General features: G+C 51.5%; 1 protein-coding gene across 2 annotated transcripts; it reads left to right on the top strand.

Annotated features, from left to right (window-relative positions):
• Col6a2 (collagen type VI alpha 2 chain) lies at window positions 1–27116 on the top strand. Of its 2 annotated transcripts, none has more exons than XM_036168270.1 (28): window positions 1–368; window positions 8230–8378; window positions 8485–9083; window positions 9289–9309; window positions 10129–10194; window positions 11727–11780; window positions 11895–11939; window positions 12286–12312; window positions 12527–12553; window positions 12642–12686; window positions 13040–13093; window positions 13505–13567; window positions 14159–14221; window positions 14393–14482; window positions 15010–15072; window positions 15674–15736; window positions 16008–16070; window positions 16549–16611; window positions 17088–17138; window positions 17522–17557; window positions 17890–17952; window positions 18608–18670; window positions 18846–18881; window positions 19332–19377; window positions 19522–19674; window positions 19833–20285; window positions 20395–20433; window positions 23540–26042. In XM_036168270.1, exons 2-28 carry the CDS (start codon window positions 8243–8245, stop codon window positions 23833–23835), a joined length of 2778 nt encoding a protein of 925 aa, XP_036024163.1. In that variant the 5' UTR covers window positions 1–368; window positions 8230–8242; the 3' UTR covers window positions 23836–26042. The 2 variants fall into 2 exon arrangements, with proteins under 2 accessions (XP_036024163.1, XP_036024161.1); XM_036168268.1 differs by lacking the exon at window positions 23540–26042 and adding an exon at window positions 26053–27116 and having other exon boundaries at window positions 171–368.
• The last annotated feature ends 784 nt before the right edge of the window (window positions 27117–27900 follow it).

Here is a 27900-nt window from a genome sequence, read left to right as displayed (position 1 = left end):
GTCATCAGGTACTACAGCGCAGACAGGGTCCAGCCCCAGCGCTGCAGCAGCGTGTCCCGGACGCCTCCCTTTCCTCCCCTCCCCCAGCTCCTTCTCCTGCTCCCGGTTAGTGGCTCCCGCATCCCCACCCGCTGACCCCGCCCATCCGCGGGGCCGCAGCGCCTCCCGGTGGTCGTGCTTTCCAGGCATCCGCCCGCCCGGGGCAGGGTTAAAGTGGGAGGCCTCTGGGCTTCGTCCCCTCCCGCTCAGTCCCGGCCGCCCCTGGGTCCCCTCCCTCCTCCCCACTCGGCGCCCGCAGCTCGGGCCGTCAGGACCCGGCCTCTCCTCGGAAGTGCCCAGACGGCCTCTCCTTGGAAAGGCCAAGCCAGGTAAGCTCACTGTGGGGTCCAGCCTGGCCGCGGGGAGAGGAGGAACAGGGTTCAGAGGCTGCACCTCAGGGGTCTAAGGTGGGGACGGAGTTCTCAGGGGTCACAGATGTACCCAAACTGACTGTCCAGCCCTAGGTTCTAGTATCCGGCCGGCCCCTAAGTATCTGTCCGACATAGCCTGGTTGGGTGCAGGCTTCCTCTTGCTGTGAACTCCACAGCTTTCTACTGACCACTGATGGCCCAGACTCCCCTCTACTTCCACAGTCCACAGAGTGCCTGGCATCTGGTCAGACCCATGGCCATTTATAGCGGGTCTGAGTTATCCCTGGCCTGGAGGACATCTCCTAAGGGTTAAGGAACCTAAGTGGCCTCAGTGGGAAGATATGGTGTGACTTGGACTTGGACACAGGTCTTGTTGTTAGCCTCTCTGCGGTCCTCAGGGAAGGGTATTCCTCATGGGGAAAGCGGCAGCCATTTGAATTAGCTCCTCAGGTGGACTTCAGGGTGCTCTGTGGGCAACAGAGAAGTGAGTCTCGGATCCTATGGGTGGGCAAGCCAGGTGCTCTCAAGGAGACACCAACCCTCTTGTTGAACTTCCTCTGTGCTTAGGGAGAAAAGTGGGAGCTGAGGGACCCTAAGATGAGAGTGGACCCAGGTCACTCTCAGCTCCATCCTAACCCTGGGACTCCTAGGGCACACCCAGAGCACAGAGGAGACACCTCTCCTATAGACAGTCTATAGACAGAACAACACAGAACAGCCCTCATGAAGCCTGGGTGTTCGGGGACTATCCCTATGCTCACCTGAGGACATGGAGCCAGTGAATTAGAGGGACCAGGTACCTACCTAAAATGGACATTTAAAGTCAAGATTAACTTACTGTTTTGTTTTGGTTTTTTTCCAATTAAATAGTTCTGGCTTTGAGGCCAGCACACACTTAGCAAGAAAAAAAGAAAGAAAGGAAGGAAGGAAGGAAGGAAGGAAGGAAGGAAGGAAGGAAGGAAGGAAGGAAGGAAGAGAGAGAGAGAGAGAGAGAGAGAGAGAGAAAGAAAGAAAGAAAGAAAGAAAGAAAGAAAGAAAGAGGCATTTGAGACTTCATCTCACAAATACTGGAGGTAAAGCAGGTATCTGGGTCTCTTAGAGGGAAGAGGTGGAGCCAGGGACTGGGCTTGGACCTAGGGTTCCAGGGAGCAGGTGATATCAAGTACCCCAGACCAAATCGGAGGAGCTGAGTACGGGGTGTAGAAAATCCATTCTGAGAGCTGTGCATCAGTACTGGGAACAGTGAAATTCTCTATCTAATGAAATGGTGTCAGGGAGCCAGCACAGACCTTGGAAGAAGCAGAGGAGGCTGCTGCCACTTGGGAAGCAGTTTGTCTGCTGGAGGGTGGGTTCCTTCCTGTCCAGCAGTGATATCCAGAGCAAATCCAGGCAACTCTGCTTTGGAAGGGCCTCTCAGCAGGGCATGGGAAGCCATGGGCATCAGGGGCTTTCTGGTGCAACTCTCAGAATCCAGGATGAGAAGAGACTTGGAATTTTCACAGACCCTGGCATGGGACACCAGCCACACCCGCCCTCCTAGAGGCGGTTCTGCTTTCTGGTCTCAGAATAAGGTCTGACTTAGAAGCACTTACCAGTCTCAGCTAACAGGGATTCTGGGGTGTCTAGATGCGCAGTGTAGATAGACTGATCACAGCCCAAATCACTGGGTGAAGATGTGGGGATAGCATGATTTCAAGAACAGAGATAGTCAGTGTGGCCTTTGCTTGTTTGTTTGTTTGGTTTTTTTTTTAACACGGTCCCACACTTCAATATTTGCTGCATCTCTTTTTGCTCATTCAAGAATCCAAGGAGCCCCCACAAATAGACAGGGATTGTAGGGTACTGCACATGAGCAGACCTGGAAACCCAGCCTCTGCCCTCAACACTGCGATGGACCATACTGTGGACAGCATCCCCATGGATGCACACAGACCCACTGGAGATTCAAGACACAAACACTAGCTGGACATGGGGTAGCTTCCTTGTCGGTGTGGCAGACAGTGAATTGATCAAGGGAGTGGGGAGCTCAGTTCTAGGGGTCCCTAGTTCCACTTGTCATCAGATACCCACAGAAGTGGGCCAGAACTTGTGTCCTGTGGTCTCTGCTGATCTGCCCATCTTGGTGTGCAATGCTTTGCTGTGGGTTTGCTCTGCCTCAATTGTACAACGTTATCTGATCACTGGCCCTGTTCTTTGTGATTTACCTAGTAACAATTTCCCCATGTTCCTAATAGATGTTCTTTTTTCTTTTCTTTTCTTTTTTAAACTACTTGACTATGTGGTGAGTCCCTGGAGAGGGAGGGGAAGGACTAGATATTTGTGTATATACTCTGTCCACATGAAGACATACCCAGAAGTAGAAGAGCCATATCATTTGGCAGTTCTGTTTATCATTTTTTGAGATGCCGCCAAGGTTTGGACACCAGGTTCGCCAGCTTACATTTTTATCAGTAGTGCACAAGGTTCTCACCTTGTGCTTCTTATTGCTTTAGATCCTCACCCCTTGTCATTTTCTGAATGGTTGGTTTGAGAGAGAGAGAGAAAGAGAGAGAGAGAGAGAGAGAGAGAGAGAGAGAGAGAGAGAGAGAGAGAGAGAGAGAGATGCACACAGTAGGGCTCAAACCTAGGACCTTGTGCATGCTAAGCAAGTGCTCTACCACTGAGCCACACTCCCAATCCTGCTCTGAAGTTGTTTTTAATATTTAATAGGTGTACAGAACTGGTTAATGTGTTTCTACTTTCATCTATGATTCACTGGAGTTTTCTTTAAAAAGTTGTTACTAATCTAGCTAAATATTTGTCAATTTTGTTGGTGTTTTCCAAGAATCAGGTTTAGTTTCATTGACTTTCTCCATTTTTTTTCCCAATGTGTATCTTGTTTTTCCTCTACTCATCTTTATTATTCTCTGTTAAAAGTCATGGATTTACTTTTTCCAGTTCCTTAAACTGTAAGATGGGCTGTTGCTGTGAGCTCTTTCTCGGCCTTGGTGTAAGCTTTCACAGCTCTGTGCCTCCATATAGCATTGCTGCTGCTCTGTAAGTTTTGGAACATTTTTATTGGCTTTTATTCTTTTTTAAGTGTTTTCTTGCTTCCCTTGGGTAGTTAGGTTTTTTTTTTTTTTTACTCTTTGGTCTTTGGGGGCCTACCACCCAGCTCCTAAATAAATACACAGAGATTTATTCTTACTTATGAATATCCAGCCTTTGCTTGGCTTATTTCTAGCCAGCTTTTCCTAAATTGTGTCTACCTTTTGCCTCTGGGCTTTTACCTTTCTCTATTCTCTATTCTTTTCTTTCCTTCTTACTCCATAAGCTGGCTGGGTGGCTGGGTGGCTGGGTGGCTGGGTGACTGGGTGGCTGGGTGGCTGGCCCCTGGAGTCCTCTCTCCTTCTCCTTTTCTCACTCCTTCCTCTTCCCTCTCCTACTATTATTCTCTGTGCCTTGCAGACCCACCTATCCCGCTCCTGCCTCGCTATTGGCTGTTCAGCTCTTTATTAGACAAATCAGGTGCTTTAGGCAGGCAAAGTAACACAGTTTTACAGGGTTAAACAAATGTAACACAAAAGAATGCAACACATCTTTGCATCATTAAACAATTATTCCGCAGCATAAATGAATGTAACACATCCCAAACTAACATTCTACAACACCTTTGCATACTTTTTATTTGTGGGTTGTTTTAAGAGCATGATGTTTAATTTCCACAATTTTGTGATTTTTTCCCAGTTTCCTGTTGTTATTAATATCTAACTTCACTTCCCTGGCATCTAAGAGGGTGCGTTTTAAGGTGCCCATCTTGGCAAAGCTATTGGCCTGGGCATTATTGTGTCTCCTGTGGCTGCAATCCTCTTCCTCTTGGACAAAGTGACTTCCCAACTACTTCAAGGACTGAAATTTTATCCCCCATTTTATTTTTCTCTGTTCCCACTTCCCTTATGTTCTCATCCCCTATCCCCAACCCTCCATTGCCCCCCCATGCCCAGTTTACTCATGGAGATCTTATCTTGAAGGCAGTAAAAAACAATGACTTGTCCAATAAAGAGGAGCCTTGATAAGTTTACTGGTAGAGTTCTTAACGAAGTTTGAGTCCAGAAGCGGAGGGTTAATATAGTCAAAGTGCTGGAAGTAAAATACTGCCAACCAAGAAGCTTGGATCTAGCAAAACTGTTCTCTGAAGATAAGGGGGGGGGGAACAGACATTACTAGATCAACAAAAGCTGAGCAAGTTCATCAGCACTCTCTTTGCCTGCAGAAGAAATGCTAAGGGAGATCCTGAAGGTTAATATGAAGGGTGATAGACAATCACTAAAAGCCAGAAGAAAACATAAATATCTCAGAAAAGGAAAATACATGGGCAGCTGCTAGTGCTAGTGCTATTTTAACAATGGAGGGCAGCTCCAATTTTTGTTTTCTACATGATTTGGAAAAGCTAATACATTTTACAGAGAACAATTGTTACTTTAAGAGCTAGTATTACCATTTTTATTTGTAATTTCAAAGTTTCTTTGCTATATAATTTAAGAAACTAGTATATTAAAATGTTAGTTATAGGGATGGAAAGATGGCTCTGTGGTTAAGAGCACTGGCTGCTCTTCCAGAGGATCCAGATTCAATTCTAGCACCCACATAGCATCTCCAGTTTACAGTATGTAACTCCAGTTTCAAGGAGATTGAAACCCTCTTCTGGCCTCCTCAGGCACCAGGCACACATATAGTGCACATACATATATACTTGCAAAATACCCATCCACATAAAATAAAAATAAAATGAAAATTTTAATATATATTAGTTATGGTTTAAAATGATATATGGTCATCCTTCTGTATTCACTTTTTCACATCTAGAAATTCAATCAATCACAGATTGAAAATAAAATTGTGTCTGTACTGAATATTTGCAGACCTTTTACTCCCTGTCAGTGTCTTTAAAATGTTGTATAACAAGTATTTATATAGAATTTCCGTTGTGCTTTGGCATTAACAGCCGCCTAGAGATGATTTCATCATATAGGAGGATGAACATACATTATATACAAATACTATAGCTTTTTATATAAGGGAGTTGAGCATCAGATTTTTGTATCTATTGCAGGTCCTGGAGCTGACTGTTTAGATACCAAGGAACAGTTGTAAGAGATTGGAGTTTTAAAAATTATTCGTCTATATGGGGTGTGAGTGAGTGAGTGAGTGAGTGTGTGTGTGTGTGTGTGTGTGTGTGTGTGCATGTGAGTGCATGTGCCCACAGAGGCCAGAAAAGAGCATCAGGCCCCTGCAGCAGCTGGAGTTACATACAGAAAGTTGTGAGCTGCCCAACATGGATGCTGGGAACTAAGCTTGGGTCTTCTTGCAAGAGCAGTATACCTTCCTAACACTGAGCCATCTCTCCAGCCCCAGGATGGAGTTTTATGACACTGATAATGTAAAGGAATGGGCTCAGAGATAATAAAAGCAGAGAATGTTTATGTCATTAAAGTGGTACAGATTCAAACAGTTTCAATTTTAGGAAGCAAAATACAGTTTCCTGGGTAACTACCAGGAAAGAATAAACAAATACCAAAGAAAGGAGAAGAGTATTTAAACATTTTACAACTAAAAATCAACTAAACACCAATGTAGACAGTTATTAAAAAAGATAGGGACTACAAATGTGTAAGGTATAGAGAAAAGGAATGCCAACATAGAAGCCACCCTTTGTCAGTAATTACTTATAGTGAAATTGGATTAAAATCTGCAATTAAGAAACAGAGATTGACAAAAATGGACTTAGAAAAAACAAAATAGTCTCGTGTTCTCTACAAGAGTCTCACTTTAGATCTAGAGAGAAAAAATAGTGATGAACAGAAAAGGATATTCAATACAAAGAGCCAGAAAAAGAAGGGCTAGCTATGTAAACATACGACAAAGTAGACCTTACATTTTAAACGTATGGAAGAGACAAAGAAGGACATATTAATGGGGAGGCTCGATTCATCAGAAGACATGACAGGCCTACGGTCATGCCCACCTAGTAGCAGTCCATCAAAATGTTTGTGGTTATAGTTTTGGTTTATGAGATGGAGGCTTTTTATACTTCTCAGGCTTCCCTCAAACTCTCAGTTCTCCTGCCTCCATCCCCCATGTGCTGAGATCATAAGCATATACCTCATCCTAGAAGCTGTACCATCATTCCATTGTCCAGCAGTGATTTGATGTGAGACGACTATGTAAGCATAGGAATACCAGGAGGTGGAAATTCGAGGTTATCTTGGGACAGTCATGGCTGTCTATTTAACTGCCAATGAATTTTTTCTTTAGATGTTTCCTGAAGTTTGTTGTTGCCCTTTCTTTTTTTTTTTTTTTTTTCTTAAGTGGGTTATTTTAAAATCCTCACAAGTTAGATTTCCCAACTGGTCCACTTCCCATGGGTGTGCCTAATTAATTCTGTATTCCTGGTAATGATGGGCTTTCATGATCTTCAACACAAGGTTCCTCTATCATTTCTTTGTTTCTTATAAAGCCACCTGCCTTTTTGGTTCCGATGATGCTCACTTTCACTTTCATGATCCATTCTCTGTCCCTTATTTATCCTTAGCATCTCTATCAACAGCTGCTCATTGTCTTGGTTAGGGTTTCCATTGCTGTGAAGAGACGCCATGACGATGGCAACTCTTATAAAGGAAAACAGTCAGCTGGGGTGCCTCACAGTTTCAGAAGTTCAGTCCATTATCATCATGGTGGGACATGGCGGTGTGCAGGCAAACCTGGTGCTGGAGAGGGAGCCTAAGTTCTCCATCTTCATCTGCAGGCAACAGGAAGTGGACTGTGGCACTGGGTGTAGCTTGAGCATAGAAGATCTCAAGGCCCAACCTCACAGTGACACACTTCCTCCAACAAGGTCATAACTACTCCAACAAAGCCACACTTCCTAATAATGCCACTTCCTAGGAGCTGATGGGTGCCAATTACATTCAGACTACCACACTTGTGTGTAGTCTGTTTCACTTCTTTCTGAGATAGGGTCATGTTGTGTAGCCCAGCTGGTCCTGAGCTCATGGCTTCTGTCTTGGACTCCCAAATGCTGGGATTACAAGTGTGTGTAACCCCTGATACCTTCCATCCTTAGTATCAAGTATACTGTTCAATGATTCTACTTACTTTTCAACCAAAATACTATAACATCTGAAACCTGGAGTACTTCTCTGATCAAAGAAATTTCCCAGATAACAAGTTAGGACAGAGTCTCTCCAGGAGCACAACCACCCCTGCTCCAGAGAGTCTGTGTTGCTTCTTCTCCAGTGGTCTTGCTGCACCCACAGAGGGGAAGAAGATGCCCTCAGCCTGCTGGCACCTGATGGAAAGTCATACTAAAAATCGATGTGTGACTAGCTCTGGCCCCACTCAGTCCATGCCAATGCCCCATGTGAAGGGGGATCAGGCTATAGGGAGAGGGATATGCCCAGGGCCCCACACTGAGGCTAGGACCTTCCCACTGAGTGAAATGGGCATGTTTCCCCCTCCTCCTGCTCCCAGTGCAGGCCCTGGAGTAGAGTGTGCAAAGAGACACTGTTCCCTGGTGTTTCCAACCCATTCCAATGGGCCCTTCTGTGTGTGCTCTGGCCCCAGAGATCAGGGAAGGGCTCCATGTCTGAATCCAGCCGAGAACTGATCTCTGCAGCCAACATAGAATTGGAGAGGTACAACTTCCCTGTGGGTGGGGGCAAGAACATGAGTCATGGAGGCCCCTGTTTCCTCAAGGAATTACCAGCTACATGCATCCCGCCCTGGGAGGGCAGCAATATATTTGTGGGGGTGTCTGTAATGGTCCCTGCTTTTATTGCAGGACATCAGGGCACATGACTACTATCAAGATGTTCCAGGGTTCTTTTTCTGTGTTCCTGCTTGGGGGGCTCTTAGGAGTCCTGCATGCTCAGCAGCAGGAAGTCATCTCACCTGACCCCTCCACCATTGACAGGAACAACAACTGTCCAGGTACCTGGGTGGGGCTCTGGAGTCCTGGGAGAGAAGTGGTATTCATTGGGTGAGGGTGGACTCACACTATAGCCCTGACGGGTTCAATGTTGTCACCCCACCCCAGAGAAGGCTGACTGCCCAGTCAATGTGTACTTCGTGTTGGACACCTCGGAGAGTGTGACCATGCAGTCCCCCACAGACAGCCTGCTTTATCACATGCAGCAGTTCGTACCTCAGTTCATCAGCCAGCTGCAGGATGAATTTTACCTGGACCAGGTGGTGCTGAGCTGGCGTTATGGTGGTCTGCACTTCTCGGACCAGGTGGAGGTGTTCAGCCCACCAAGCAGCGACCGGGCCTCCTTCACAAAGAGCCTCCAAGGCATCCGCTCCTTCCGCAGAGGCACCTTTACTGACTGTGCCCTGGCCAACATGACCCAGCAGATCCGGCAGCATGTAAGCCGAGGTGTGGTCAACTTCGCTGTGGTCATCACCGACGGCCACGTCACCGGCAATCCGTGTGGGGGCATCAAAATGCAGGCTGAGCGCGCCCGTGAGGAGGGCATCCGGCTCTTTGCTGTGGCCCCTAACAGGAACCTAAATGAGCAAGGCCTGAGGGACATCGCTAACACCCCACATGAGCTCTACCGCAATAACTATGCCACCATGAGGCCCGACTCTACTGAGATTGACCAGGACACCATCAACCGCATCATCAAGGTCATGGTGAGCAGCTGTGGCTGGGGCAGAGGTTAGGGATGTGGTCCACTCACCAGTGGGGCAACAGTCAGAGTTCAGTGTATCCTCCTGTGAGTAAGGCAGTTGAGGGAGATTAGGATCAAGTCCTCTCGTACCCACGTTCCCCACCCCGACTCAGGAAGTATCACATGTTCCCAGCCTCAGGCTAATCTGGTCTCTGTCTTTTCTGCAGAAACATGAAGCCTACGGAGAGGTGAGTTGCCCTGTCACTCCAGCCCAGCCTATGCTACCTGTTGGCAACCAAGACTGCTGACCCAGCAGAGGACCAACGCCACACTCCTGGTTTCCCAGGGCCTCGAGCAGACCAGAGCAGCAGAAGGACCGAAGTCCACCTGCTCTGTGGGACCTGAAACTCTTGAGCTTGCATGAAGCCCTTGTCTATCCCCAGTCAACCCCAGGCTGTTTAGTCCCCTAGGGGCTGGAACTAGGGTTATCTACCAAACACATGACTTCTGTAGAAGCTGAGTCATGTCCCAAACTGGGGGGCTTTATCCAACCCAGACTGCAAGCCATGTACCCGTCTTAGGATCCTACAGCCTTGGGTACACAAAGTTCCGCCCTGCTCCTTCTGCAGAAATGTGCCATCCTAGGGCAGCTACTTTCAAGAATGACAAATTGGGGAGTTGAGGATTTAGCTCAGTGGTAGAGCGCTTGCCTAGCAAGCGCAAGGCCCTGGGTTTGGTCCTCAGCTCTGGAAAAAAAAAAAAAAAAAGAATGGCAAATTGGTCCCCATATACAGACGGTGCCTAGCCATGACCAGAGCTCTTCGGCCCTTGCTACTGTCTGCCATTATCTCAGCCTTGCTTACCCCAAACCTGGCTAGATGATTTGACTGAGCACTGACCCCCTCCTGTCTGGTACCCCGTGTGTCTGGTCCTTCATTCCATTCTGTTTGTCTCTATGGGTGTTGAGGACTTCCTCTGAGAGTCCATGGTTAGGCCTATCCCCAGTCCACACCCAACTGGGGACTTGTCCTACCAACCTGACCTGCTGTCTGTCCACCTCATTTCAGTGCTACAAAGTGAGCTGCCTGGAGATTCCTGGGCCCCATGGACCCAAGGGCTACCGAGGACAGAAGGTAAGATGCCTAGAGACTGCAAGGCTCATGCTCCAGGAATCCCCTGACCTGGGGGGATTCCACACTGAAGGCCAGCTGGCTGTGGATGGCCTCAGCGCCTCCAAACTTGGAAAACCTTAACTTCAGATTTTATCCATTTCCTTTTAAATGGCATTTTGAGGAAAGTAGGAAATATTTAAAATTTTTTAAGATATGCCACTTAAAATACATTTATGAAGTAAGCAAGCATGCTTGTGTGGGGAAATAACACACACACACACACACACACACACACACACACACACACACACACGGTACCTTTCTGTCAATGGCGTGATTGCTGATTGATATGAGGCATCCACTTGGAGGTTTATTTAATTCTAGGCTTGGAGGACTCTGCTCTGAAGGGTTACCAGGCCTTTTCCTAACAATAGAGCTGTATAACACAAATCCCTTCCACTACCACCATGTCTGAAACTAACAATTTGTACATCAGAAAGCAGGAGCGTAGGAAGGAGTTGAGATGATGCCAGCCATATGAAGTGGCTTAGAGAGGAAGTTAAGAAGCATCCTCATGTTCTTTGCAAGTCCAGTGAGAACTTCTACAGCAATGGGTAGCTGGGTGAGATGACTCCTGTGCCAGCCAGTCCTGGCCATGAGCCCTGCCCACCCTGCTACAGCTGGGAATGAATTTGCCACCTGGGGCTATCTTACCACTCACACAGCAGAGCGGGTGATCCAGGCCCCGGGAGGTCCCCAGGCCACAGGGACTTCAGAGCAGAGCACAGCTGAGACCCACAGGATATCTGACCACTTGCTTTGCTTGATCTCTTCCTCCTCTCTCCTTTGCCCCTCGATTTTTTTTTCCTTCTTCTCTCTCCCTTTGCATTTAAAGTGGAAGGATATTAATAAGTTGGCACATTTATTTAGTAAATATATATCTAAAGTTAAAACTTTATCTCCCTCGGAGTCTTATTTTTATGTGGTTTTCTTTTTTTTTCTGAGACAGGGTTTCTCTGTGTAGGTTTGCGCCTTTCCTAGATCTCGCTCTGTAGACCAGGCTGGCCTCGAACTCACAAAGATCTGCCAGTCTCTGCCTCCCGAGTGCTGGGATTAAAGGCGTGTGCCACCAACGCCCGGCTCTTATGTGGTTTTCTGAAGCCCCAATCTTTCTAGTTCTCTCAATCCATGCCTTACCCATGCCCATCCCATTCAAGAGGAACTCCCATGAGTGCCAGACTGGCCTATGGAGCATCCAGGGCCAACTGTGATCTGGGCTGTAGTACAGAGGTCCCGAGCCCCAGCATCCCAGCTGAGAAGCTGCTCTGACCCATTTACAGTGCGGCTTCATGAAGCATGGTCTATCAAGACTCAGAAAAGAGAGTCAGCAAGAGTCTGGTGGGGGCCACTGGGGCTCTTGGGGGGCAGCTGACCCTATTCCAAGATGTTCCCACCTGGGGAGGGACCAACAGCTTTTGCTATACCACCTCTCCCGGGAGATAACAGGGTTCCCTTTGCCTCAATTTACCCCTTTCCCTGTCCTCTACTTTTAGGGTGCCAAGGGCAACATGGGTGAGCCAGGAGAGCCTGGACAGAAGGGGCGACAGGTAAGATCCCCACATGGCCTCTGGCCCCTGACCCCTGACTTGACCCCCAACCACTCTCCCTGTACCCAGGGCTGGCTGGGATCACACCCAAGCTTCTTTGTTCTTTCTCCACAGGGAGACCCTGGCATCGAAGGCCCCATTGGATTCCCAGGACCCAAGGCAAGTTCCTACCTAGGGCTACCTAGGATGGGGAAGGGAAGTGGAGGAAAGTCAGTTTGGGGCAGTTTTCCCCCTACCCTTGGGGATGTCCAGAGCCCAGCCCTTGTTTCCAAAGGAGAGAAATGCCTCTATAGTTTGAAGGTCACCCCAAAACTGTGTATCGAGTCTGACCCCTCCTCTATCAAGCATGTGTTCAGGACCCACATATGACTTCCAGGCATGGCACAGCCACTGTGTACACCCTCGAGGCTGGGTCTTGGCTGTCCTTCACATCTGTCTCTCCAGGGCTCCACTGCATCTGCTGACGTGCCCTTGGTAACACATTGTCTTTTCCTTCTACCCTTAGGGTGTGCCCGGCTTCAAGGGAGAGAAGGTAAGTTGTGATGTTGCACAAGGCAGCTGTGATGTACCACCTGACAGCCTAACAGCCTGGCGGCTCCGGGAGGAGTCTCTCACCTGCCTGGAGGCAGCCCTAGGTTTCTGGCCTCATGTTTGGGGCTGAGGGTCTGTCTTCATTTGCATGCCAAAGACAACAGTGTCTGTGAAGGTTGGAAACTCAGCTAACACTTTGCTTGCCTCCTGCACAGGGTGAATTTGGATCAGATGGTCGGAAGGTAAGCCTGAAGGGATGGGTGTGCCCTGCCATGCTGCTCAGAGGGAACAAGGATCGGCACTAACCAGTCCCTTTTCTTTCTTCTCCAGGGAGCCCCTGGCCTAGCTGGCAAGAATGGAACTGATGGACAGAAGGTAGAGTCACCAGCCCCACCCCCACTGCCAGCCACCGCCTCCCTCCACATGCACTTAAGTCTATTCACATAGATACCTATGTATAAACACCATACACACACACACACACACACACACACACACACACACACACACACACGTGCACAGGGTGAGGGCATCTCACACCCATGCACCTGGCCTGCTCCTGGGATTCTGTCTCCACAGAGACAGAATGAAGCAAAATAGGAATCACCTCACCTTCCTGTGCTCTGACTAGGGTGCAGCTGACCTGTCACACAAGGGCCTGAGTGGCACCATTACTGATGTGCATAGACCCCAGATCTACACTCTGATATTCCTTCTTCTTCTTTCAGGGCAAACTGGGCCGCATTGGGCCTCCTGGTTGCAAGGGAGACCCAGGAAGCCGGGTGAGTAACTTCTCCATCACATGAAACATCATTCAGGGGACATGGCTACCAGGCTGGGCTGGAAGCAAGTCTTTGGATTCTTTCTTCTGCCTACCTCTCCCTGCTTGACCTTCACCCCAGTCTGGAGCTCTGATAGTCCTGGGGTTACAGCCCACCCCCTCAGGAGCCCATGAGCCAACCCTTAGACATCCATAGTTTCCAGGCCAGGTGGAGCTCGTGGTCCTAGGCTGGGAAGTTCTGAAACTTTGATGACCATCGAGAGCAGTCTTAGGCGTGGCTCTTGAGCTGGGATCTCATAGCCTGAGTGAGGAGCAGCTCTGAGGTCCTCGCTCTGTGTCAGTGTTCTTGACTCATAAGAAACACAGTCCACTCATGGCAGCATTCAGCAGGAATCTTTCTCACCTCCCTCAGGGCCCTGATGGATACCCTGGAGAAGCTGGAAGCCCAGGCGAGCAAGGAGACCAAGGTGCCAAGGTAAGGACTTGGCTATATATAGCTCTAGAATGGCTGTCACCATGCTCAGGAATCTCTGCCTTGGGGCTCCCTATGCCATCTCAGATCAGGGTGAGGGGACAGCCTAGTCTATGAAGCCTAGCAGGGAGGTCCCATCCTTAAGTTCACTATTTAAGAGCAGGGTCACCTGTAGCACAGCTTACCCACCTCCTCTTCCAAGCTGGCAGAGACCCTGAAGGGAGTTCTGGCCACTGTAGTTCCTACATCCTGAGGCCCTGGGGACTCCTTGCCCTGGGTAGCCTTAGACCTTTAGTCACAGGGTAGATAGCCTTGTTCTAGGAGGCCGGACCATGCCCCTTCTGCTGCTTCCTCCCTTGAGCCCCTACCTAGCAATCCCACTGTCACCAGGGCCTCACATGGGGCTCCTTTCCCAGAGTCTCAGCAGACTTTACACTGGGCTCATAGGCTGGTCTTTGGGGCATCTTGGCAAGGTCTTCCCCTATTATGCCGAGCATCCTGTGTGCTTGAAGGACATAGGGGATTTAGATGGTCCTTCCCCGCTGCCCAGTACCTGTCCATGAACAAAGCTGAGGTCACCCCAAACCCTTCCAGGGGGACTCTGGCCGCCCGGGACGCAGGGGACCACCAGGAGATCCTGGAGACAAGGGAAGCAAGGTGAGTTGCTGACCTGCTTATCCTTGCCCAGGGTATGGTCTACTCTGTTCTATGCCCTCACACACGTCGGGAGGGATGATAAAGAATGGCTAAGGGGGCCCTCATACACTAGCCCCTGTGCATTCCTCCGCCATGCTCCCAGCCATGCTGAATTGTCCCTGCCCCACACAGGGATATCAAGGCAACAACGGAGCTCCTGGAAGTCCAGGAGTGAAAGGAGGCAAGGGAGGGCCTGGCCCCCGTGGACCAAAAGGAGAGCCGGTGAGTTTATGCTGCACCTATAGACCATAAGCCTCTCAGCCTGAACCAGGCCCCTGCTTTGGACTCTTCTGTGGCACCTCCACTTTGGGCAAGCAGGGCTGAAGAAGTGCCATGACAAATGGCACTGGGGATAGGTAGAACCCTCTGTTCCTAATCAGCCTTTCACTACCATCCCTTCAAAGCTCCCCCAGGGCTACACTTGGGGTAGGGATCCTAGCCCAAGGCTTATCCTTAGAAGAGACGATGTGAGGCGGCCCAATCAGGGAGTGATTAGGAATAACCGTGCTGACCGTCCAAGCCACATCCCAATCATCGGCCAGGATACAGCCTGACCATGAGCACCCACACACCGAGTCCTGAGTCTTTGGGACAAAACTGGCACAGCAGCAGTATGGAGGTAGAGCCACAGCCCCAGGCAGATATCACCAGGAGGAAATACTGGGCTCAGGGTCCCCAGTGTCCTGAGGAGAGCAGGGCTACAAGCGGTTCACATGGCCCTCCAGCTGTTTTCTCCCCATTCTCTGCAGGGGCGCAGGGGAGATCCTGGAACCAAGGGCGGCCCAGGCAGCGATGGTCCAAAGGGGGAGAAGGTGAGTTGCTCTGTAAGGAGCCAAGGGGTCTGCTCTGGAATCTCACCATAAAGCTGAACGGCTTGCCCCATCCTCACCCCCCCAGGGGAACGAAACTGCGGTCTAACCACTGGGGGGGAGGGTGGTTCCTGCACTGTCTGAGAAAGTAAGAATCAGACAGGCATGCTCCTACTCGCAGCCATCCCTGAGGCTTCTGGAAGAGCACCACCCATCCTCTGCGTGCCATGCACAACTACATAGGGTGAATACTGCTCCATCTGGCAGTATCCCCACTGCAGACATGCATACACGTTCCCATAGCTTCCCATTGCCACAGCTCTCAAGGGTGGCGGGGAAGGAGCTTTCCTCTGAGCTGGTTAGAGTTCCTTCACCCCCAGAGTGACCTCAGCAGGACTGAGGCTGTCGGTCTGTGGGGTTGAGAGGGCTTCAGGAGGAACACTACCATTCCGACGTCGCCCTTCACACAGCAGTGTCTTTGTCCCTGTGGATTGAATAACTTGTTCTCCTAACCCCATCCTCACATTCCCCCAATACTGCCTCTGGAGTCGGAGCATCAGAACTGTTCCTTGGCTAAAATCTGACCGGACCTGTCTTCTCACAGGGTGACCCTGGTCCCGAAGGGCCCCGAGGCCTGGCTGGAGAAGTTGGCAGCAAAGGAGCCAAGGTATGCAAGGCAGGGGGTGGCAGGTACCAGATTGAAGGGGGCTATCCCCAGGACAGGAGGTGACAGCGGCCAGGGTGGAGGAGACTGTGCCCAATAACCTTCGTTAACCTTCTCATGGACCCAGCCAAGGCAAGACCGCCCCTAGGCAGTGGGTCCAGTGCAGCTTGACCCCACCCTGAAGCATAATATAGCAGGGCTGATGTCAGGACTCTGCAGGTGCACCATTAGACCACAGTACCTCACCATCTTACCTCATCTCCTTTCTTTGCAGGGAGACAGAGGTTTGCCTGGACCTAGAGGCCCCCAGGGGGCTCTTGGAGAGCCAGGAAAACAGGTTGGTAGCAGAACACTCGAAGCCCAGAGATCATGACAGCATCCTGCTCCCAGGCTCCCACCCACTCCTAACCCTGTTCTTGATCCCTAACTGTTCTCCACTCTGCCCTCCAACCCTCCACCTATTCCCCATCTTGTCCTAGACTCCTTCTTCACCCCTATCCACTTCTCACACTGCCCCTTGATCTCCCCACCCTGTCCTAGACCCCCCAACCCACTCCCCACCCACCCTCAATGTCCTTCCCACTCCCAACCCTGTTCTGTAAACCCCCACTCTGCCCCAGGCCCCCTACCCACCTCCCATTCTACTCTACAAACCCTCCCTTACCTACTCACCACCCATCCCATTGCCTAGCCCCAGGCAAGGTGGGTGGCCCTGTGGTGCCAAGACCCACCATCTTCTCCGAGCTGGTCAAAGCAGGCCAGGTCATCACCACTTCAGGTGACAAGGCCACCTCTGACTCCTCTCCTGCCCTCAGGGATCTCGGGGAGACCCTGGTGATGCTGGACCTCGTGGAGATTCAGGACAGCCAGGCCCCAAGGTACATACGTCCCTTCCTCCTGGCAGTATGGGATGGGGTCCAAAGCAGTTGTCCTGTGGAGCTACCCAACAAGAAGGTTGCAAGAGAAGCTTGGAGCCCTGGAGCAGGAGAGAGGCCTCCATTGAGCCTCCTATTCCCAGCTCCTAGTGAAACTGGCCAGGGCATGGAGAGCACTGGGAGACCATGCAGCCTGTCTTCTGCCCTCCCCAGCAGTGAATTGCCTGGAAAGATGGCAGTGTCCTGAGGGACAGACAGCCATATGGGTACTGCATGGTCTCAGTGGCCTCTCTAGTGTGTGCCTCAGCCCCGAGTTATCTGGCACATCAATTGCACACACTCCAGTCCAGCTGTGGACAAGCAAGGCTAGGCTCACAGCCTCTCTTCCCATCCTACACAAGATATCCTGGTCCTCATCTGCACTATTTGGACACGGCCTCCTCACCAATCATTCCAACTAACTCAACCTTCCCCTTCAGGGAGATCCTGGAAGGCCTGGATTCAGCTACCCAGGACCGCGAGGGACACCCGTGAGTCATGGCATAGAACAAGAACTCCCAGGAAAACCCTGTGGGCTGAGCCCCAAGGCTTCTGTGGTTCCCTCAGTGTGGGACTAGGAAGAGGGAGATGATGGTTTGGGTTGGGGGGACCTGTCACTTGGTGCAAAGGCAGATCCAGCCAGCACCAGAAGATACCAGTGGTCAGAAATAGCCCAGGGTTGGGTCAGGATGGCTCAGCATGTGTGGGCTCTGTGGCCTTTACCTGAGATGTGGATTGGATCAGACCTTGGATTCTGATATCCAGGAAATCATGAGGGGTGATCTCAGCTCCAAGGGATGGTGAGCTTCTCTTTCTGTAGTTAGACTTGGGGTCTGTGGCTGAGCAACCTGTCAGACCTTTGTTTTCTTCACAGGGTGAAAAAGGAGAGGCCGGCCCACCAGGCCCTGAGGTACTTGGGGATCTTGTCCCAATTAGCCTTTCCTGGTGGGGTTGTGGAAGTTCCACATGCCATGTCCACTGTGGGAGCCATCTTTTTGTCATGCCCTTGCCCCAGGTCAAGCCACATGGGCCCTGGCTGGGCTTTAACTGGTGGTAGCTCCTGTGTCATGTCCTTTTCCAAACAAAGGCCAGGGCTTCCCTGAAAATTCCCATCATCCATACTATGCATCCGGCTTCCGTGTCACCTCTGAGCTCCTGGAAGTCTGTGGAAGGTCTTGTGGTGTGGAGTGGGAGTATGCATGCCGCCTAGTGCCCACAACTAACATGTGCTCTGTGTTACAGGGAGGCCGAGGAGACTTTGGTCTGAAAGGAGCACCCGGAAGGAAGGGAGACAAGGGCGAGCCAGTGAGTGTCACCGTCCTATGCCCAGGGCAACTGGCTAGCGCATGAGGAGGGCCTAAGATTTCTGAGAAAACCCCCAGCCTGCCTGGCACCCAGCCCTTGAAGGGAATGGTCAGGCTCTGAGGCCTCCTCTGTTCTTCACCCTGTTCTCAGCCAACACCTCCTATTGGTTCATTGGCACAGGCCTAGACCATATCATCTTCACTTCCGTGTCCCTAGAACCTTTGGGTATCTAGTATCATGTGAGTGCATGAAGACCAGTAAGGGCAAGACAGCACAAATAAGGATGGATGGCAGATGATGGTGGGTGGACAGTGGGTAGGGTTGGCAGTTCAGTGAAGGGATGGTTGGTGGGTAGACAGGTAATGGATAGACGGGTAGGTAGATTGGGCACAGAGAGTGACTAGTATCAGAGTGAGTTATCCCATCACTATCTTTGAGTTCCTCAGTGAACTTCTACTCTCTCTTGCCTACCAGGCTCTGGTAGTAGCTGTTCAGGACATTGTTATGGTGGTGTCAGACTCAGGATGAAGTGGGTGATGGCAATCTTTCATGTCCACCGTACTCACAGCAGAGACCATTGACAGGGGGATCAATACTCTTATGGGGCAGAGACATCCCAGGGTTATACTGAGCCTACTTCCTTGTTCCTCCTCAGGCTGATCCTGGTCCTCCTGGTGAACCTGGCCCTCGGGGGCCAAGAGGAGTCCCAGGACCTGAGGTAAGCCACCTCTATCCCTTTGGCCCATAGCTCCTGAGCCAGCCATGCTGATGTACACAGAGCGTCCTGGTTCTGCCCTTAGTGGGCCCATGGGTCAGTAAACACTGGGTGGTGGCACCAGAAGCAACTGGGACCCAACTTGGACTCACCTCTCACTATTACCCTTTGCCTCCAGGGAGAACCCGGCCCTCCAGGAGACCCTGGTCTCACGGTAGGTATCACATAGTATGGAATCAGTATCCTTGTTTATAAGTGTCCTTCTCTCCTCTAAAAAGCAAAATCCAACAGCATCAAGTATAAGGGGTTGATGAGCAAAGCCAGGGGAGGAGCTCAGAGGGCAAAGTTAGCAGGCATAGGGTCAGAGGTCAAAGTCAACAGGTTTGAGGTTGGCAGAGACCAAGTCAGATGAATCAAGGTTGGCAGGAGCAAGTTCAGAGGGCAAAATCAGCAGTGGTCAGGTTGGCAAGGACAAGACCATAGGAGAGGGGTCACTGGGTGGAGTTGGCATGGGTAAGGTCAGAGGGCAAAGTTGGAATCTGTGTAGCTCTACTCCACATGTGAGCATGGACACCAGCAGACATAGGGTAAGGACTCTAATGGAAGTCCTCAAGCAACAATAGGTGCTCCTGTCTAAATGCACCCCACTGGGGCTGTGTTTCAGGAATGTGACGTCATGACCTATGTGAGAGAGACCTGTGGGTGCTGCGGTGAGTTGGCCTAGTGCATTAGGATGTGTGCACAGCTGCAGAAGGGATGGAGTGTATGGGGGCAGGATCACTCACAGTATCCCTGGCCCTGTGCCCCTTCTCACTCTCTACTCACTAACCCCGTCATCCCATGCACACTTCCAGACTGTGAGAAGCGTTGTGGTGCTCTGGATGTGGTCTTCGTCATCGACAGCTCTGAGAGTATTGGCTACACCAACTTCACCCTGGAGAAGAACTTTGTCATCAATGTGGTCAACAGGCTGGGTGCCATTGCCAAGGACCCCAAGTCTGAGACAGGTCAGTGGAGGCCATGAAGGGCCCTCAGGTAGAAGCCATAACCCTACCTCTAGCCAGGATCATGCCTTTGCCCATGATTTCATTCAAGGTGGCCAAGCCAGTCACCGAGGTGGCAAAGCAGGCCGGTAGACACTGTTCGCCCTGTTGTACCCTCGTAGGCACACGTGTGGGTGTGGTGCAGTACAGCCATGAAGGCACTTTCGAGGCCATCCGGCTGGACGACGAACGAGTCAACTCCCTGTCCAGTTTCAAGGAGGCCGTCAAAAACCTTGAGTGGATTGCTGGTGGCACGTGGACGCCCTCTGCCCTCAAGTTCGCCTACAATCAGCTCATCAAGGAGAGCCGGCGCCAGAAGACCAGGGTGTTCGCAGTGGTCATCACAGATGGGCGCCATGACCCCCGAGATGATGACCTCAATCTTCGGGCACTGTGTGACCGAGACGTCACTGTGACAGCCATCGGCATTGGTGACATGTTCCATGAGACACACGAGAGTGAGAACCTCTACTCCATCGCCTGTGACAAGCCGCAGCAAGTGCGCAACATGACCCTCTTCTCTGACCTGGTGGCTGAGAAGTTCATCGATGACATGGAAGATGTCCTTTGCCCAGGTGAGCGGTGAGACCCAGAACCTTTACCCCATTAGGCTAGTAGGTGACCACTGAGGGCCCAGCAGGAACTAATAGAGGCCTTGTCTCTTTTCTCTTTTCTCTCTTCTAGACCCCCAGATTGTGTGTCCAGAACTTCCCTGCCAAACAGGTAACACGGGTGCCTGAAACCCTGACCCCAGACAAGCAGAGAGCAGCCCCAGCATCCTTCCTGTTCTAATAGCCAGAGATGCTACAAGGAATTGTGCAGCCTCAAGGGTGTGCCACTGTGGAGGCGCCTCCTTAGGGAGAAACCCTTGAAGTGCACCCCTGGCATGGTACAATCAGGGGCTCAGGGTGAGGACTGGCCCCTGGGGGCATGTTGTGTCATCCTGAGCCCCTGCAGGGTACCATCTGGGCAGAGACTGCTGGCCTGGCTGTGCTTGGCTCTTGGCCACTGATCAAAAAGGCATTTCAACACAAAGGAAGTCTCATCCCAGAGTCTAAAGTCTCCGTACCACTGGGGGCTCTCCTTTTGGTCCACAGGGGCCAGGCCCTGGGCAGACATAGCTAGGGTCGTCCTGGCAAGCTCTTGTCAAAAGGTAAAGCCCTAAAACTGATGGGCAAATTGGTTAGTGTAAGATATCTGGAGGCAAGCATGCTGATACCCACCAGCAGTGGATTGGCTTTGCTTCTAACCCTTCAGGCTGCCTTTGTGGCCTTTGAGGTAGAGGCTGGAACCAGAGCTGCTATTCCTAAGGGAGGGTAGGAGGTGTCCCTGCTGTGCTGAGAGTCCCTATCAATGCCTGCCTCACCCCCCAGACACTACTGCAGAGTGACTGGCAAGGGCCTCAGGAAGATGCCCTGGAGCCTCAGGAGCCTTGCAGTCTCCTCTGCAAGCCCTGGCCCTCCAAGGAGCATTGAGTAGGGGGTGGGCCAGTTTGGCATGGTGGGGCTGCTGTGGAGATTATGCAGCTGCATCTCCCTGCAAAGTCTGTTCTTTGGTCCCTCCCAAAGACAAGGTGGCCCACTGAGCATGTGCACAGGCTCTGAGACCACCCAACAGAAGGGACCATGTGGACCAGGAGTCAGGGTCTCACACTGTTCAAACAGAGATCATTACCAAGAAAACACTCTCAGGGCATGTCTCGACCTCAGCTACCCAGTGAAGTTATCTGGGATTTGATTGTGTAAGGCTCAGAGCACTGGTCTCAAGTTGCCAGTTCTGGTATCTGTCAAAGGCTAGGGGCCATGTCTGTAGTGAGACCCCCCCAACCCTGCTCCTGGCACCTGACTGAGTTCCCAGGTGAGCTGTGCCTTTGGTATCAGACTGTAGCACGGTATTGTACAGGATGTAAACCTTAAGTGAGGTTTGTATAGGGGAGGCTGTTGCCACAGATGGCTCCATCCCTCCAACACAGCAGCTAGACCTTGATCCCCGAGGCTTGCTCCTGATCACAGTGGGAAGTGTTCAAGTTTCTACTCCAAAGTATGACCCCGGCGATGGTTCTCTGTGGTTGTCTTTATGGGGCAGCAAGCCCCCCTACTTAAGTTGTTGAGCTTTATCATCAGGAAAGAAAGGTATTGAATCTTGTCACATGCTTGCTCTGTTGGTGACACCTCCTGAGGCTTCTTCAGCTATGAAAGCAATGGTCAGTCGTGTTGGTTTTCTATGTTGAGTGAGCCTTGTGTCCCTGAGGCACAGTCCTTGCTCTATCTCAGTTTTGTCTACTGAATTTGATTGGCTCATGTCTTAGGAGAGTTCACCTCTGTGTTCAAAGAACTGTCTCTCTGCATCTTCCTTTCTGGTGACATCTATGTCTGGCTTGTATAGGGTGATGCTGGATGATAGGGTGCAGTGGCTCCGGGTTGGGGCAGGGCCAGAGAGTTTCTACCTGTGGGCACACCAGCTCTGGAGGAAATGAGGACTTCAGCCTACGCTGAAGTCTTAGGACCCCACAAAGCACAGTGCTCCTTACAAGGTCCCCTCCACATTTCCCAGCTCCCTATGCCCCTTCTACTGGCCTTATAAAGCACATTTGTATTTACTGCTATATGAAAATTCAAGGTAAATTAGATGTGTTGTCTGGGGACATGGTGACCTTAGACAGGGTCTTTATGACCGAGGTCCTGGGTGAGCATCCTTGTGAGCATTTCTGATGTGAATACGGTGTTAAGAACACTTCCAACTCTGACCTAGCCCTGACCCTCTGAGCCAAATAGCCAGCCCTGTCCACCCAGAAGCCTGCCTCAGGCCAGGGATGGTGTCAATCTTTAGGGACTACTAAGAGCGCCTGAGAAGCTCAAAACTGTAGGAAGAAAATTAGTAATGACCATGGTATTAAAGACTGTCGCAAAACCTGAGCACTGACTGTGGAGAGAAGAGACAGGAGCCTCTAGAGAAGGAAGTGTCCCCAGGGAGGCCCACGGTCCTTCTGGTCCTGTGCTGGACACATCTGGGTTTCCTCACGCCTCCTCTGTTACCAGGGAAAAGGGAGTGACCTTGGCCATGACATCCATTGAGTCATACACCCTTCCACTCCAGCAGGCACTGGAAGCCAGAAAGAGGGAGGAGTGAGGGGGAGGGTAAAGAGGCAGAGAGAGAAAGATACAAAGAAGGAGAGAGGAAGGGATAAAGAAACAAAGGAAGAGGAAAGAGAAACAAGGACTTGAAGAGAAAGGAAGGAAGAAAGAAACAGACTGAGACACGAAAAGAGAGAAGAGGAAATAAGGGGGAAAAGAGGGAGAGAGAGGAGGTGACGAGGGAGGAGGGGAAGGCGGAAGAGAGGATCTTGCTCTTCCTTAGCGTCTGTACCACTACCTCGGCCCTGGGACAGGTCCTGGGATAGCAGCAGATCATGCCTGGGACAGATGTTAGCGGTGTGGTTTTGTCTGTGGGCACTCTCTGGAGCTGCCTCTCCCCAGGGATGTAGGGATGCAGCGCTGAAGTGGGGACGTTTCCAGCATTGTGCACATCTCTTGGTTGGCCTTGGCCACTAATGCTCCATGCTGAGCTTCCCTAGAGCTCGGTGGACACCCCAAAGCTGCTGCTAGGCTGTCTCCTTGGCTGTGTTGCTTGCTCTCAGCTTCTCCATCCCAGCAGGCCTCCCGCCTAGACCAGACTCCACCACCTGCTCCATCTCCTATTTGTCGTCCCCTCCCTCCCCCCGGCTCTGTCTCTTTGGTCCCAACTGTCTGTGGTCAGAGGCCTAAGGAGGGCTGGAGGCCAGCCACACCCACTGGAGCCCCTAAAGTCTTCTCTGGACACTCCCTTGCAGATGAACCATGGCCTGGCAGCAAGCCCCCGGTCACCTTCCTCCGCACGGAAGAGGGTCCGGACCCCACCTTCCCCAAGACCATCCCCCTGATCCAGCAGTTGCTGAACGCCACGGAGTTCACACAGAACCCAGCTGCCTACTCCCAGCTGGTGGCTGTGATGGTCTACACCGCGGAGAGGGCCAAGTTCTCCACGGGGGTCGAGCGGCAGGACTGGATGCAGCTGTTTATTGACACCTTTAAACTGGTGCACAGGGATATCACAGGGGACCCAGAGTCTGCACTGGCACTCTGCTAAAGCCTCAGGTTCTAGCCAGAGATAACCCCTCACTTCTAGCTTCCCACAAACTGAGGCCTTAGGCAGCAGGGACCTGCCCTCCTAGCCCTGAGGACAAAGTCCAGAATCTTATGTCTTTAATGTTATACTCTCTAGAGGGTCCCTCCTGCTTCCTCCAGCCTCTGGTAGAGCTACCATCGTTGGCTTGTGGGCGCGCTACCCCAGTATCACCTCCACCTTCCCGTAGCCTCTTCTCTTTGTGTCTGTGTCCCCTCCTCTTTCCCCTCTCCTCCTTTTTCACAAGAACATCAGTGATTGGATTGAAGGCCCACCTTAAACCCCAGAAGCTCACATCTGGCAAAGGACTGTACAGAGGGCATTATATTGAGGTTCTTGAGATGCAGGCTTCCGGGAATCTTTCCGCTGAGCACACCACCTCAGTCGAGCTGAGCTATCCTGTGTTTGAAAGCACAAATTGGGGTGGGGTGCTATCTGAATGCTTGAGGAGCCCCCCACCTTTCCTGCTTCTGTTTGGGCTTCATGTTTGGTGTCAGGTATGTGTTTATAACCCACAGAAACCACAGGGATGTGACAAGAACCTTAATGTACCTCAGCTACTGTCACAGCAGGAGATCTAAGTGCCAGTGGGCCCCAAACACCTGTATGTTCAGCCAGGTCTCTGGATATACAAAGGCATCATGAGAGTATCCGACAGGCAGGGCTTTTGATGTCCTCGATCACGTGACTGAGAACCATAAAGGCATCCTCTCCCAGTGTGGGGAGTGGCAAGGGGCCCACTACAAAGTCACTAGCCATCAAGGCAAGCTCCTGAACCTGGAACATTCTCACTGGTCTCAAGCACCTCATCAGGCTGGACTGATGTCCTTGCTCCTATCTGTGCCCCTCTAGCCCAGGGTAAGACCTATCCTCCTGGGAAGGTGACACCACCTCCCTGCTATGACGTCATAGGTAGAGGAGACCCCCACAGAAATGAAGTACAGAGAGACTCCTGAGACCCCAAAACTCCCAATTACATATGAATCTTCACCAGCCTTTCCTGAGCTCCCCCAGACCCAATAGATGTTGATGTGCCCAAGCCAACAACCCCTACTGTATGTCTGCCTCTGGGTTTGTGGTAATAACTGTGAGGGTGCCTGTCAGTTATGAGGAGCTAGGAAGTCCAGCTGTCCCCCAAAAACTTTCTAGACATTATGAGAAGGTTCCAGGGATGGTGGACAATAAAGAAGGTATGTAGCTAGTAAGCTCTGTAAGAAAGACCCTGCGTATCCACAGGTACTCCCTGGCTCAGAGGGAGTGAGCCAGGATAAACGTTTTATAAAAAGATGAAACCTGTAACTTAACGCATTGCTGTGGTCAAGTTGGGCTAGTATACACTGGAATGGGCCCTCCCACACAACTGGGGTCAGGTGGGATAGGGGTAAGCGCTCTGGCAGCTGGGTCCTGCCTCAGCATTCTTGGTCATGCATGACTGGAGTCAGGGCTGTTCTTAATGTGATTCCCTGGCGTCCCAATTATTGGGCCATGACAGCATGCATGGGTGAGCTGAACTCATCTTCATGTAGGAAAAGCTTAGATGGATGTCTGGTGAATAGGTACCCAAGCCCTAGCCTGTGGTTTCTGACACCTGTGTGGTGGTGTGAAGTGTGGCTTCAGCTTCCATAGTGCCGTGTGTCAGGGCTGGTGACCATCCAACAGAGGAAGGCATCCCTTGGTGGCAGTGAGACCACCAAGGGCCCACCTGGATTCTTTCAGCCATATCCTATTGCTCAGACAGAGCAGGTGGCTCAGAAGTAAGTGGCCCCTGGGAGAGGGCGTCAGGTCCAGAGGCCCTATCTTGCCCCCACCAAAGAATGACCTTTATGTGAGTAGCTGTATCTTGGGCTGAGTGAGGACTTTGGGGCTATTGAGGATCCCAGAGGTGGCTGGTTGAGGCTGAGACCATGCCTGGTGATAAAAGATGGATCTTCTGGCCTCTAGGTAGATCTCTGGTCCACAAGTTTGGGGCCATTGAAGAGACAGTCCCAGGGAACAGTAGACACACTCTCAAAGGAGCCTGAGTCAAAGACATCACCTGGGACAGACCCCCATTGGTGGCTGTGGGTGAAGCCCCAAAGTCCCATGATCTGGGATCCAGGGGAAAGGGTGTATGCAGAGATGGGGTGAGTCTCGAGCTGGCCACCCCTGCATGCCTGGGCCCACCTTACATCTTCCCTGCAGAGCTATATGTGGCCCAGTGCACACAGAGGCCTGTGGACATTGTCTTCCTGCTGGATGGCTCGGAGCGGTTGGGTGAGCAGAACTTCCACAAGGCACGACGCTTCGTGGAGGAGGTGTCACGGCGCCTGACTCTGGCACGAAGGGACGATGACCCACTCAACGCACGTATGGCCCTGTTGCAGTATGGCAGCCAGAATCAGCAGCAGGTGGCCTTCCCACTTACCTACAACTTGACCACCATCCATGAGGCACTGGAGAGAACTGCCTACCTCAATTCCTTTTCTCACGTGGGTGCAGGCATCGTGCATGCCATCAACAATGTGGTGCGGGGGGCACGGGGTGGGGCACGGCGACACGCAGAGCTCTCCTTTGTCTTCCTCACGGATGGTGTCACGGGCAATGACAGCCTGGAGGAGTCGGTGCACTCCATGCGCAAGCAGAACGTGGTGCCCACCGTGGTCGCTGTGGGCAGTGATGTGGACATGGATGTGCTTACCAAGATCAGCCTGGGTGACAGGGCGGCCATCTTCCGGGAGAAAGACTTTGACAGTCTGGCCCAGCCCAGCTTTTTCGACAGGTTCATCCGCTGGATCTGTTAGCACATGCCCACCATGCCCACTCATCCCTCTCATCCCTCATCCATCTCCCCTCCGTGGTGCTAATTGGACCCCTAGCCCTGCCAGTCCCTGCTGGACTGTATACTTGGGTCTTCCTGGAGAATCAAAGCCCTTCTCCCAAGGTTAGGACAGGAGGATTCTGGACCCAAGACCCCTTGCCATCTTCAGCTCCCTTGGTGTTCTCTCCTTCTTCTCTATCCTACCTATACCTTGCCCTCAAGCGCTGGAGGGCCCCAGAGCCTTCCCACTGCCTGTTTCCCACAGCCTCTGCCCCTCCACTTCTCTCCCTCCTTCGTGCATCCCACATTCCCTTCCAAAGGCTGTCTGCTGGCCTGCGCCAGTCTTGCCCAGGGCCCTGTCCTTCTCTGCCCATTATTTCCTATATCAGATCAGACCTGAGAGCCCCATGTCACACACCCAATGGCCCAATAAAGGTTTTTAACCCCCTGCTGCTGCCAGATCCCCATTGTCTGTGCCCAGTCGGGCCTCCACACTGGGCCTCCTCCTAACATTAAGAGGATACTTAGGCTGTCAACATGCCCACCAGAATCCATCACTCCCTGACACCCAGCCTCAGTAGCCCTATCCTCATAGGGCAGGGACTTCCAAAAGGTACCAACAGTCTACACTGTCCGTAGTGAGTATTCAGCACAGCCCCAACATGGACTCCACCCTAGCCAGTGAGTGCTGAGCTAAAATTGTCGGGGCAAGGTACTCTCAGACTTCCCCGTAGCTTGAATGAAATACTCATGGAAGGACATATAATTAGTGGGTTGTGGGTAGACAAGACAAATGACCATCAAAAGTCGGTCTTACTTCAGTGTGGGTGATTTCAGCTTGCTCATACACTGGGGCCTTCCACACTTACTGTGGGTTCTCCAGGACAGGTGGGGTGCTGTGCTGTGTCACACCTACATAACTAGCCATGGGGCCCCAGTGGCCTAGAATTTACTGTCTTGGGTTACAGTATGCTTCAGGGCGGGGGACTTCCCTGGTGTTCACGAGGCCCTGGGTTTGAACCTAGCACAAGAAGAAAGGAGAAAAGACAAAATAACTAGATGGGGGGAACGAAAGCTCATGGCATCACAGACATGGAGGCCGGAAATCCAAGGATGAAGTGGGTAGGGCTGGTGCCCTCTGCCTGCACCACAGAGGATCTGTCCTAGGCCTCAGGCCTGACTCCAAGCTAGCAGAACCACAGCAGTCCTCGTGAGATGTTCTTCCTGTGTTC

Source organism: Onychomys torridus, chromosome 18, assembly GCF_903995425.1.
Source record: "Onychomys torridus chromosome 18, mOncTor1.1, whole genome shotgun sequence".
In the NCBI taxonomy this organism is placed as follows: Eukaryota; Metazoa; Chordata; class Mammalia; order Rodentia; family Cricetidae; genus Onychomys; species Onychomys torridus.
The sequence above is the reverse complement of the archived record's forward strand: the minus strand, read 5'-3'. Positions and strand labels throughout refer to the sequence as shown.

Bases quoted from the DNA above. Each gene is read 5' to 3' on its own strand.
- Col6a2 (XM_036168268.1), top strand. From the start codon at position 8,243: ATGACTACTATCAAGATGTTCCAGGGTTCTTTTTCTGTGTTCCTGCTT. The intron at 13,568-14,158 runs GTAAGGACTTGG...AAACCCTTCCAG, and splicing joins AAGGAGACCAAGGTGCCAAG to GGGGACTCTGGCCGCCCGGG. The intron at 17,953-18,607 runs GTGAGTGTCACC...GTTCCTCCTCAG, and splicing joins AGGGAGACAAGGGCGAGCCA to GCTGATCCTGGTCCTCCTGG.